Genomic DNA, 13,539 nt, shown 5'->3' on the forward strand with positions numbered 1-13,539 from the left:
ACCCTAATATTGGTTGTCTCCCTACTACGTCAATAACTTAGTTTAGGGGATGCCAGTCAAAAGCCAATCGGCCTTTAGCTGTAGTAAGGCAAATGAGAGCAGTCTTCAAAAAGAAGAAAAAAAACACCAACACATGACAAACGCAACAACAACATTAAAAATGTTTATATGTTGAAACTGCATAATTTTTATTTTTATATTTTTTTTTTAAATTTCTTTACACTTTTGAATCTGGTCCTGTACAAATTCCAAGCATCAAGCCCTGTGGTCTTGCGGATTTCCCCTGGAATTTGAGCCGTGCTGATGTTAGACATTCTACATTTGTTATCATTTCCAACTTTGTTCTCAGATCCTGTCTCAAGGTAAAGGGTCCGGAGTTGACAACACCATCAGTCTTGATGTCCACGCCATTAACGAGCTACAAGAGAAGAAAAAAGTACCTCCAACTAACGACAAAGTCAAGTACAACTACACTAGCGACGCTAAGGGAAACTACCGTAAGTCGCAGAGCCTACCAAGGGCATATATACTGATCGCTTTACATAACCACATTCCATTGAAGTGAAATGTTTCTCAAAATGCTTTACACTATTGAAAGCTGCTTTATGCCTCTAACCAAAAGTTTGTATTGCCAACAATTGTGGGGGTGTTGTGGCCGAGTGGATAAGAGCATCGGACTCATGTTCTGGTGGTTCATTGGGATTTGGGTTTGAATTCCAGTCGTGACACTTGTGTCCTTGAGCAAGATGCTCAACCAAAAGCTTCTCACCACCCAAGGGTTAAAACGGGTAACTGTGAGGGCAGAGATGGTTTAGGTGAATGATTAGCTTGGAGCGAGGTAACTCGTAGCACCGGCTGTATCCCAGGGAGATGGTTTAAGAAATTAAATATGTGGCCCAGTGGCCAAGGGTAATAATGTCAGGAGCACTTTGATACGCACTTCGGGCTATGATAAAGCGCTATAAAAAAGTTGATTATTATTAATTGTAAACATATACCCTCCCTTTACTAGCTGGTGAGCTTTGCAGTCGTTTGTTTTAAAATAATGTTTCCAAAATTTGTTTGCAGAGTTTGAGTCTTGCGTCGGTACCGTCATCGCGCTGCGTAAGGACCGTCAGTTTGTTGAGGAAGTCCGTGGTGGCGAGGAGTGCGGTATTCTACTGGACCAGACGTGTTTCTACGCAGAGTCTGGAGGGCAGATATACGACGAGGGCTTTATGGAAAAAGAAGACAATGCTGTAAGTGACTTGAGCAGAGACTAATTCAGGATCAAATTTCATAAAGCTGCTTAAGCACAAAATGTAGCTAAGCGCAACAAAACTTTGCTTACCAGAACAAGGTTACCAGCCAAACTACTATGTCACGTGTACATTTTGTGACAGGTAGCCTGCTCAATTCTAATTCTTAAGCAATATCTTCTTCTATGAAATCTATTAAATTGGATCCAGGTAGTAATTTGTGGTTAGGTCAACAAACCCACTCTCAGAGCCGCATTAAATTTTGAGAAATGAGTAAAACAATTATTTTTGATCTTGTGAATGCAAAACTCAATGTTTGAAAATAGTCAAATCAAAGTTGTTGTTGCTCTGAAAGCTTTATCTGTATTTCATGTAATTAGTTAGTCTAAGAACTTGTCATGTATTGCTCAACTTATTCCCTGGTTCACTTTCTCACTTACCAGCTGTTTTCCATCTGTTACAGGATATTGAGTTCAGGGTTACCAATGCTCAGGTCAAAGGTGGCTATTGCCTTCACATCGGGAAGGTGTCTACTGTGGATGCTGATGGCTCTATCAAGGTCGGGGACCGGCTGAAACTTGCAATTGATGAGGTACATTTTCCAGGGGACCATGGAAGTATTTGTAAATCCGTGCATACAAATTTTACCTTTTTAGCATTAGCCACATAATAATGAGCTCTTTGTATACGTTTGGTAATTGGAACCCCCTACTTGTTTCAATCCTATAGTTGTAGATATATACCATAAAACTAACCTGTGAAAACCTGCAATTTTTTTAAATTGTTTTTTTTAATGAAAACCTTTCTGTCCAACTTGATTTCGGGCTAGTAGTCTCCGTTGTTTTGTCATCAATGCTTTGAGAAACTAATGGGTATGAAACTCAGACCCAAATTAAGTTTTAGTGTTGATCACCAGAAATGATTTATTTTAATGTTTCAGGTACGGCGGAGGCCCGTCATGAACAACCACACCGGAACACACGTTCTGAACTTTGCCCTGCGCCAGGTACTCGGGGAGGCTGACCAGAAAGGATCATTGGTGGCGCCAGACAGGCTACGTTTTGACTTCACTGCTAAGGTGAGTATCTCAACGTCCAGAACGTAATCTGTGATAATAGGTTTATTGACCCGTGTCAGAGCCTAAAATGTTGTGAAGATAGTCGCATGTTGTGGCCAAGCGGCCAAGTGCACTGGACATGAACCCTGGTGTTTCTGATCAGCAAAGTGTGGATTCAAGTCCTGGGCCCAATTTCATAGAGCCACTAAGCACAAAAATTTGCTTAGCATGAAATTTCTTCCTTGATAAAAAAACAGGATTACCAACCAAATTTCCACGTGATTTTCAGGATGAGCAAACAAGAGCTGAATACCAGTAACAAGCAATATTTGGTTGGTAATCCTGTTTTTATCAAGGAAGAAGTTTCATGCTGTGCAAATGTTTGTGCTTAGCAGCTCTATGAAATTGAGCCCTGGTCTTGACACTCCTTCAATGCATGCTTCCATCTAATGAATAGCTAGATTGACTTGATGTTGTTGCGGGTCAACTGACACATATAGTTGGATAACATCTGCATTGCAATGATAAGATAAATATAATTAGCCAAACACTGTCCTCAAGCAAAACCATTATTGCTTCATCCTTGGTACAACCAGCGGAACATCTGCCACTTTGAACCCTCAAAAACTTGTTTCTACAAAGCAACAGACAGACAGCGCAAGTACTAAAAACAACACAATTTCTAGGGATATTTATATGAATCTTTATTCTACTTATCTTTCCAACCGTATTCATTTCATAAGATTTGATAAGATTTTATAGCCCGAAGTACCCAATCCAGAGGCAATGTGCCCCTTTAAGATTAGCCTTGGCTGTGAAAGTTAGCCCTCTTCTTTTATGCACTCCTTCAAACCATCCTCTCTTGTTGATCTCATCTCCTCAGGGCGCCATGACATCCAAGCAAGTGAAGGAGACAGAGCGTATCGCCAATGAAGTCGTAGCTAAAGCTGATAAGATCTACACCATGAACACTCCACTGGCACAGGCCAAGGCCATTCAGGGTCTACGTGCCGTATTCGACGAGGTGGGTCAATATTAATTTTGGGTTTACCCTTACACCGATCACAGGCATATAATTCGGGTGAGATTCGAACCCACGACCATTGCAGTTCTAGAGCAGATGTCTTACACCTGAAGACCGCTGAGGTTGCCCGGTAGCTAGAGGCAGTTCGGACCCTATATTTTCAGCAGTGGGTACCGCAATGATTTAATAGATGTTAAAATCATATATTTGATTGAAGCTTTTGACAAACCTTTGTTTTTTCATTGAGTAAAGGTGTATCCTGATCCAGTACGTGTGGTGTCCGTTGGAGTTCCAGTTGAAGACTTAGTGGCCGACCCTACTGGACCCGCTGGCTCTAAGACCTCTGTGGAGTTCTGCGGTGGCACGTAAGGTTTCACAGAGTATGATAATGATGTATGAAATACAATGTGGGGTTCTCTAAAGGTTTTTCTCATATAACGCTACTACCATATGAGGTAGAAGGTAGGGTTCTCTAAAGGTTTTTACCAGAACTTTGGGGCATTCTGGACCTAAATTTTGAGGTTTGGCTGGAGCGGGGTGGAAGGCCAGGTGTAAGGCCAGGAAAGATACTGCGCAAACCAGACTGCCCCAAAAGTTGCCTTGTAAAATCTCACATGGTGATACAATAGTCATTAAGATACGGAGCCATTTTGAAAGAGTATGTGAGACAAGAGCCGAGTATTAAATTTTGTTTTGTATTTTCTACAGACATTTGCAGAACAGTGGGCACATCGGCAGCTTTGTAATCACTACTGAAGAGGCCATTGCTAAAGGAATACGACGTATTGTTGCAATCACGGGAGAGGATGCTGATAAGGTAAACATTGTATATATCTCTGCAAATTTTATTTTGAGGAAAACTTATGCGCACAACATTTAAAAGTGTAACAAATTGGTATGGTTGAAAAAAAGTTTTGGGGCTTGCCCTTGACATTATTTCTGCAGAGACCATTAGTTTCTGGATTTTCATCACAAAGTGCCAAGACTATTTTGTCAGTAAAAATAAAAAAATGAAAAACAACAACATGAAATAGAATTTGGGGTGCTATGTTAAAGCCATTGGACACTTTCGGTAAACAGTACTGTCCAAAGGCCCACACTTCGTGTATCACATCTTACATATATATAACATAACAAACCTGTGAAAATTTAGACTCAATCGGTCATCGGAGTCGGGAGAAATTAACGGGAAAACCCACTCTTGTTTCCGCACGTTTTGCCGTGTCATGACATGTGTTTACTATAAATCCGTAATTCTCGATGTTGAGAATTTATAATTGTTCCAATGTTTTCTCAAAAAGTAAAGCATTTCATGGAATAATATTTCAAGAGAAGTCTTTTACCATTACCTTCTGTAAACCCTGTAAGTTATTTGTAAATCTGTGAACTTTTATTTTGTTTTCTGTTCCGAAAGTGTATAATGGCTTTAACATAGGAGACATCGGAAAGCAGACATGGTTGGTTCCTTATAACAAACTTAACAAATAATTTTTTCGAAAAGGTTGTACCATTCTAGCAAGTTTTCTGTTGAGTCACTTGTAAGGCATTCTTTTTCCCCAATGCTTTGTTCTTGTTTAGGCTTTTTTTTATAAGTCTCTCCCGCGTCCTTTATCAAATCAGTTTTCCTCTCTTTATTCTTTTCAGGCCATCAGTCGAGGCAAAACTATGGAGAGCTCAATCGAGAAGCTTGCCAAGGAAATCCAAGATAACGGCCAGAACAACCAGAAACTTCTCACAAGAAAAGTGGTTGAGTTGGGCGATGTAAGTGTTCTTGTTTCATTTAGTAATAACAATAATAATAATAACAGTAGTGGGTCATTGGTTCAAATCCCATCCAACTGATTTGCCTGAGGATTTTTTTGTTCACAGAACCCGGGAAGGTACTGCGTTTACAGTGCATTATGCAAATCGTTATGAGGGTAAAAAAGTTTTTTAATAAAAATAATAGCACTCTAATCTGACACTTGATGGCACTCCAACATTCAGCATTTTTCCTGCAAGGTGTGTGGAGCTACAATTTTTGGAGTATGATACCCTTTACATAGCACCATGTAAACCCTTATAAGGTGCTAAATAGTTGGGTCTCAGAATTCATCACTGCAATAACCTATCTTTCTGAAAGTTTGTATATACTCAGCACCTTGACTAAATTGTCTGGTAGATACGTGCGCTATATAAGACTTAGTCTTGGTCCCAAGACCATTGGTGTTGCGCGGTCACACACAACCAACGTTCCGATTATGCACGGCAAAAACTGTACACGCTTGTAATGAACGAACGCTAGCGGGCGCTCTGTTTCTCTGATTTAGATCTCACAATGGTCTTGAATATTTGCAACGACGGGTCTTAACTTTTTTATTGTTTTTCGGCAAATCTCCCCCGACTTTCCGGTGGAGCCAATCAGAGGCTGTGTTGCGGTTGGCTCATGAATAATTCATCAGTGTTGTGCATGTAGTGTACAATGCATGCAGTAATTCCGTTGCATGACTTTTGCTTTACTCTGTGTGTGGGTATATACAAAGATACTATAGTATCTTTGGTATATATGTTTTTATCGGAGTGTAATAAAGTCCAGATCAGTAGGATTTGAAACTTTGACACAGTGGTACCAGCAAAAACATTTCTATGTATAATGTCCAGATCCAGACTACTGCATTGCCATGATATGCAGCTTGAAATGCGATCGTGGCGTTATGCTCCCGACGTGCCAGGGCCCACACTGATGAAGCCTGTATTGGCTAAACAATTTGCTTATAGTTAGCACAAAATAGTATTGCTTAGCAGAAACTGGTTGCCAGCCAATTTTTAATTAAATTTGAAATTTTGTAGTGCCCAAGTTAATGTAGTGCCAAGTAAATTTTTGGATAGTAAAGAAATTTTGTACAGTATTTTCTGCCAAACAGATATTAACTGGTGGGCACTGTAGTGTTATTCACAGTGAAAGTTTTTTAATCTTGGGGGAAGGAAATCTTGAGGGATTCAAAAGCGTCTTTGGGAGAACGTATTTTGAAACGTAACCGTAGCTGCATATCTTGGAACGTAAGCGTAGCTTGACTCGGGATTGAAAGCGTACTTTTTGATATTGTAGCGTAACCTAATAGTATCTTGGAGTGTATAAGCGTAGCTGAGTAGCTGCGTAGCTTGAACGTAACAGTATCTTTTGGTGGAGCGTAAGCATATCTTGGAACGTAATTCGTAGCTGCGTATCTTGGAACATAAGCGTAACTTGACATGGGATTGAAAGCGTACCTTTTGATATTATAGCGTAACATGAAGGAACGTAAGCAGATCTGTAAGCGCAGCTGAGTAGCTGTGTAGCTTGGAACGTTGACATCTTTTGGAACGTAAGCATATCTTGGACTGAAGCGTAGCATCTTGGAACATAAACGCAGCTGCATATCTTTGAACGTACGCATAGCTTGACTCGGGCTTGAAAGCGTACTTTTTGATATTATAGTGTAACTTGAAGGAACGTAGACCTAAAGCGTATCTTGGAACGTAAACGTAGCTGCGGGCTTGAAAACATACCTTTTGATATTATAGTGTTACTTGAAGAACCGTAGACCTAAGCGTATCTTGGAACGTAAACGTAGCCGAGTAGCTGCGTAGCTTGGAACGTAACCATATAACATTTTTTTGGAATGTAGTCGTACCAATATCTTTTGGAATAACTCATGAGAAATTTGGAATTTTGATTGCTTGTCCAGCGGCGACTACTGCTATTCAACTCCCAGTTATTTGAGGCGAATAGTCGGGTCATTAAATTCCACTAGTTGCCCAGTTTAATCATTACCTCAAAAATAACTCTTCATTCACAGAATTAAAAAATAATACTTTGTTTGACAAAATTATGCTTTGAGGGAATTTTGTTTTAGCATTATTTTTATTTAAACCTTTTATACAAAATTCTCATAATTTTTGTAAGCTACTCACACAATAACACTGTCAATATAACAAAATGCGATATTCCTACGTTTTGACATCATCAAAATTACCTGAAAACTCATAACAAAAAGAAATTAGGGGGCCATGAATCAAAATGGAGCATATTGGAACGTTGCGATCATGAGAAACAACGGATTCGACACCCGCAAGCTGGGAGTTCATAGCGCCTGGGATTTAACACCTCCAACCCCCACGAGACACGGCATGGGCGGTACGTGATATTCCACAAGGCTTATTTCAGTTTCACGTTCCGATTGCTCCACGCAGTGGGGCCATACAGCGTCCGATACACGGACTCTCTGAATGCTAATTTTACGTTCGATTTTTGACCATTATTTACGATTTCAAATCGTCACGTATTCATAATCTGAATAGGTACCTGTACTTAAAATTTCACTGTTTTCCTTTTAATAGGCCTATAATGACCACGGAATCACTCTTTGAGCAAAGATTATTAAAAATAGACCGCCGATCATATTGACCTTTGACTCGATCTAGTTTGAATAGTCATCTTCGATTCGTCACGTGATATGAATATTGCATACATTAAAAGTAATTTACATAGTCTGGCCACGCCTTCAATTTGCAAATATCCAAGACCATGGTGAGCACAGGACATGGTGAGATCTAAAGCAGAGAAACAGAGCGCCCGCTAGCGTTCGTTCATTACAAGCGTGGACAGTTTTTGCCGTGCATAATCGGAACGTTGGTTGTGTGTGACCGCACAACACCAATGGTCTTGGAACCAAGACTATATAAGACTTTGATATTGTTATTACCATATAATGGTTCACAAGGTGCTGTGGCACATTATGATACATTAATCAAATCAGGGCGAACCCCTTCTCTTTTCGTAGGTGCACTGTGCTCTTTTGTGTGCAATTATGGTTCAGTGCCCTACTCAAGGGCACAAGTATCACGACAAGAAATTAAACCCTCAATTTCCTCCTGACAACACCAGAGATGTGAACTAGATCGCTCGGCCACAACACACCACAGATGACCATGTTTGACTGGTGTGTTTTGTTTGCATTGAAAAAAAAGCCAAGAAACAATTTATTTTCCTTTATATGCAGGATTTGAACATCGCCATCGTACAGCAATGGAAGAAAGACGAGCTACGTATCCGACTGAAAGAATTGAAGAAGATCATGGATGACATGGATAAAGCACGCAAAGCTGCCTTGGTTCAAACTGTAAGTACTTACACAATATCCCTGTATTTTTGATGAAAATTTCTAGAGAAATTTCCCTGAAAATGTGTTCTGATGAACAAATTTAGAAAATCTCAGAGAATGTGGAAACTTTTTCCCTTGTATGTTTGAATGTAACTCTATTCATCTCCTTAATTTCACAGGTAAGCAAATAAAACTAGGCAGCCAGCTTGCGCGTTCACCATGAACATTGCATTGTACGTCATTAATTTGCATACATAAGCACTGGAAGATAAGCGTGCCTTCTTGTGAGCTTATGGTTAGCAGCACTATTAAATGTAAAGTCATGCAGTAAGCACAAAAAAGGCCATTAAGCAGCTCTAAGAAATTGGCCCGAGGTGAAAACACTATGCCTTTAAAACTGAGCAGTGCCTCCACAACGAAACGAGGGACTTTGGGACGCTAAGTGGCAGCAGACTTGCCAGGTAAATCCATGTTGGGTTTGGTAGTGGCACATGCTCAGAACTATGTAGACAATGGGTGCGTTCATGTAGCTCCCCTGGGTCATCCCTGGTCTGCCTGGTGCGTTCGAACAGCTTTGACGTCATTCCAGGGGCTCACCCGGGTCAGCCCCCAGTGCCCTGCTTCTGGAGTGGGTCACTTGGGGGCTGGCCCCAGGTGCATGACGTCACTACGAGAGCGGTGAGTGGTCGTTTGATTAGCTCTTGTCAGGGGCTCACCCAAGTGAGCACCGCGGGGAAGACCCAGGGAAGCTAAATGAATGCACCCAATGAAAGTTTACCGGTAAGTCTGCTGCCACCTAACGTTCAATGGTCTTCTATTCACCAATTTTATTCAACAAAAAATTACAGAAAAATGTTCTTTATTTATCTACCAGGCAAAGGAAGCTGCTAAGCAGATGATTGTAGATTCTCCCGATGTGCCATTCGTGGTGGCCAAGATGGTGGCAGGTGCACCGGCGAAAGCTTTGGATGGCGCCCTCAAGGAATTCAAGTCCGGCTTACCGAACACGCCGGCCATCTTGTTTAGCGTTGACAACGAGATCGGGAAGATTCTTTGCATGGCTCAAGTTCCCAAGGTAAGAAAAGTTAAAAGGCAAAGGGCTTTTTTGGAACCGTTTGATTGTTTCAATCCTATTTAAATGTAGACATTTACAATAAAACTAACCCATTTTAAAAGGTGGTAGAGTTTTTGAGATATGATTGAAAATCTTGAAGGGGTGATGTCTACGCAGGAAGAATAATCTGTTTATTGGAACACACATGAGACATGTTAGTGAAAATCTAAAAGTTAATTACTCAAAGCCTAAAATTAAAAGTACTTGGAACAAGTTGTTAAAAACTCAGCCAAGAGACAACTAGCTACAGGAAAAATATGTAACTCGATGGTTTAGGGGGAAAAGTTACCATCACGTACCACTGGCCTATGATATTCAGCAACTGCCCATTACAGTATGAGGAACTAATTTAAAAAACGATCATGACAGTTTATAATAATAATAATTTAAGACTTGTATTTGCGCATTACAAATCTAGAACCACATATAATTTACTCATAAATTAGATGCTCATCTTTACCTGTCTTGTAACTCGCTACGAACCAAGAGCAGTAGTCATCTCGCTGTCTTCTTTCTCCCTCAGGATGTGGTCAGCAAGGGTCTGAAGGCCAACGAGTGGGTCAAGCAGGTCACCGAGGTCATCAACGGGAAGGGAGGCGGCAAGGAGCTATCTGCTCAGGCTACCGGTGACCGCGTTGATGGCATCGAGGAGGCTGTACGACTGGCTAAGGAGTTCGCTCAGCTCAAGCTCGCTAGTTAATGAGATGTTTTAGTTTAGCTCGTCTAACGTCAAGAGTATACTCAGTGTACAATAAAACCAGAACATTATTCTTTATCCCTGATGCAATTATGACGTCTACTAAATTGTTTGCAGTAACCGCTGCTAATGACAGGATTCGAACTGGCCTCTGGTCACTTGGGCACACTCAGTGGTCTAGTTGTTAAGATATCTGCGGTGGTCGTGGGTTTAAATCCAACTTGAGTAAATTGCCTGTGGAGTTGTTTTCTGCAAGATTCTAGAATGTACTAAGTAAACAGTGCTTATCACTCATGGGTGTAGGGTAATGTAATACAACAAACTTTACGACCAAATAACTGAAAACTTGTTTTGTGGAAAAGGGATCACAGATAACAGTTTATTCAACTATTTGTTGGGATTACAATTTGCTTTTTGTTTTGTTTGAAATATATGAATATGCAAGGTGAACAGTAATCTAGAATTCGAATTGATTTAAAGCCATTATACACTTTCGGTACAGAAAAACAAAACAAAAGTTCACAGATTTACAAATAATTTACAGGGTTTTACAGAAGGTAATGGTGAAAGATTTCTCTTGAAATATTATTCCATGAAATGCTTTACTTTTTGAGAAAACATTAAAACAATATCAATTCTCGATAGCGAGAATTACGGATTTATTTTAAACACATGTCATGACACGGCTAAACCTGCGGAAACAAGAGTGGGTTTTCCTGTTATTTTCTCCAGACTCCGATGACCGATTGAGCCTAAATTTTCACAAGTTTGTTATTTTATATATAAGTTGTGATACACGAAGTGTGGGACTTGGACAATACTGTTTACCGAAAGTGTATAATGGCTTTAATAGAGTAATCAAATTTGATTTTTCAATGGACAGGATATTGAGGTCGGGTGGAAAATATTGTTGAAATTGGAAAGTGGAAGATTTGCGCAATGGTGAAAACCAATAATATCAATAATTCAAAATATCTCGTCTGTTTGAAGTCGGCAATGACCTTTTTTTAATGAATCCCTTTGATGGAGATCTAATAGTTGAGATGGATCATGAAATGCTCCACACCACTATTTGATTGAAATGTCATTGAAAGTCTTGATAAAGTACATTTAATATTACAATATATACTCATGAATTGATGAAAACATAATATTACAATGATTTTTGTATAATTTTTTTCTTCTTTTATTTCAAATAAAACATTTCACAATTATGTTTTCAAAGATTAATTATTTGATGAGAAACTAGAATTAGCTTTTGAAAACTGCCTACCAACCAAGAGGACCTATGGTATCAATGCAAAACGTACTTAATAGTCTAGGACTATCGTGAAACTAAATTTACTCTCAAATTTAAGCGAGGAACTGAGCTAGCTTTGTGATCATTTGATCTGAAGGAAGGGAAACTAGAAAATTGATGAAACTAGAAAGTTTTAAAAGATCTAGAGAGGAGATTTAAAAACTTGAAAGGTTTTTCGATAAGATTCCCACCAAAGATTGTAGAGCGCCGAAAGCGCAAGATGGGGAACTGGTTCTGAAAAGTGAAGTGTTCACTGAACTAAATTTCAGCAAGTAACTCTAAACCAGTGACTGCTATTATCGATGACACAACATAACATTTGCTTGCTGAGAATTGCTCCCAAGCATTGTTCATGTGCCAGTTCACTCGGGTTGCACCTTCACTGCTCTGTAATCTTTGATTTCAAATTGAAGGGGGATGTTCTTAAGTTTCTAAAGTGAAGTGAATTAATATCCTAGAAGGGTTTGAAATTGTCCATGGCTTCATTGTAAATGGGCCTATAGTGTAGCCAATTGCTACAACAGCCTTAAGTGCGGCCTTCCATATGACTTTTTAAAACTCATTTGAAGTCTATTTTTCTCCTTATTTAAGTTTTGTTTTTCCTGTTCAAGTTCAAAGGCATCAATTGCTAGTGGTATTTATAACTAATAAATGTGTTTAATTCGGTATGTGATGCACTTACATGTAAGAGTGTGGTTGTAATATCAAAGAACCTTTATTCCAGTCAATTTAATCACGCACATTTCTGTTCCAGTAATAAGTATTTTTGAGGGAACAAAATATCAATTTAACAAAAATATTTATAACCTTAACATGCTTTGTACAAACCTGTATTGTTGTTTTAACACAGTCAATAACCAAGTGTGCACCATACAGTGCATGTATTTGTACATGTGCAGATAGTTTATTTGGGAGTTTATTTTACCAAATAATACAGTCTGTTTATTGTCACAGAGGGATAACAAGTGTATACCACAGAAGAATAAAATTACAACTTTATAATTGAAAAAAAAAAAAAAAATCCAGTTTGCGATTCGGCAATTATGTGTTTTATTTTTCAGATTTATTGTCACAAAATGAATCAATATATTGCTCTATACGTTGCTCAAAAAGTTGATAAAAATGCTGGATTTACTCATTGTGATTTTTTTCCTCAATATTTTGCAAACATTTTGTTTAAATATTTGGGAAAAAAATCGATAAAAATGCTGGACTAAGCCCTTCTGATTTCGTTTAAATATTTGGCAAAAATTTGATAAAAATGTTGTGACTTTTTCAATATTTTGCAATGCTGGACTTTCCCCTTTTAATTTCTCAATACTTTGCTCAAAAATTTGATAAAAATGCTGGACTTAATCCTTGTGATTTTTTTCAATAATTGGCAAACATTTTGTAAAAATGCTGAGTTTACCCCTTGTGATGTTTTTCCCATTACCCAAAATCTCTTCGTTTTACTCACTGGTTTTGCTGTGACCCTTATCAGATAAACATTTACCCTGGAACACACTTCCAGGGATCCCGACCCAACAAGCCTACTGCCGCGGTTGTTAAATAACAGAAATGCTGAAGAGCAGAGAGAAGGTCCCACTGTTTCTTATGCGAATTATCGAGATTTATTTAGTCAATTTGTGTAATTTCCAATTCAAAATGCTGGACTTACCCGTTGTAATTTTTCAATACATTGCTCAAAAATTTGATAAAAATGCTGGAGTTACTACTCGTGATTATGTTTAAATATTTGGGAAAAAATTGACATAAATGCTGGACTAACCCTTGTGACTTTTCAATATTTTGCAAAAATTTGATAAAAAATGCTGAACTTTCCACTTGTAATTTTTCAATACTTTGCTCAAAAACTTGATAAAAATGCAGACTTACTCCTTGTGATTTTGTTGAAATACTTGGCAAAAAATTTGTGAAAATGCTGAGCTTACCCCTTGTAATTTTTTCATAGTTTTCAAAAATTTGATAAAAATGCTGGACTTA

General features: G+C 38.8%; 1 protein-coding gene across 2 annotated transcripts in view; it reads left to right on the forward strand.

The window, feature by feature from the left end:
• Positions 1-12,557, forward strand: part of LOC139934938 (alanine--tRNA ligase, cytoplasmic-like) — a 20,697-nt gene extending 8,140 nt beyond the window's left edge. For both annotated transcript variants that reach the window (XM_071929366.1, XM_071929367.1), the window contains exons 11-21: positions 350-497; positions 1,069-1,238; positions 1,702-1,830; positions 2,179-2,316; positions 3,179-3,319; positions 3,572-3,684; positions 4,028-4,136; positions 4,964-5,080; positions 8,341-8,460; positions 9,317-9,517; positions 10,080-12,557. In XM_071929366.1, the coding sequence (XP_071785467.1) occupies positions 350-497; positions 1,069-1,238; positions 1,702-1,830; positions 2,179-2,316; positions 3,179-3,319; positions 3,572-3,684; positions 4,028-4,136; positions 4,964-5,080; positions 8,341-8,460; positions 9,317-9,517; positions 10,080-10,256 (1,563 nt within the window). In that variant the 3' untranslated portion in view covers positions 10,257-12,557. The remainder of the gene's footprint in view (positions 1-349; positions 498-1,068; positions 1,239-1,701; positions 1,831-2,178; positions 2,317-3,178; positions 3,320-3,571; positions 3,685-4,027; positions 4,137-4,963; positions 5,081-8,340; positions 8,461-9,316; positions 9,518-10,079) is intronic.
• Positions 12,558-13,539: the final 982 nt, after the last annotated feature.

Source organism: Asterias amurensis, chromosome 3 (genome assembly GCF_032118995.1).
Source record: "Asterias amurensis chromosome 3, ASM3211899v1".
Lineage (NCBI taxonomy): Eukaryota > Metazoa > Echinodermata > Asteroidea > Forcipulatida > Asteriidae > Asterias > Asterias amurensis.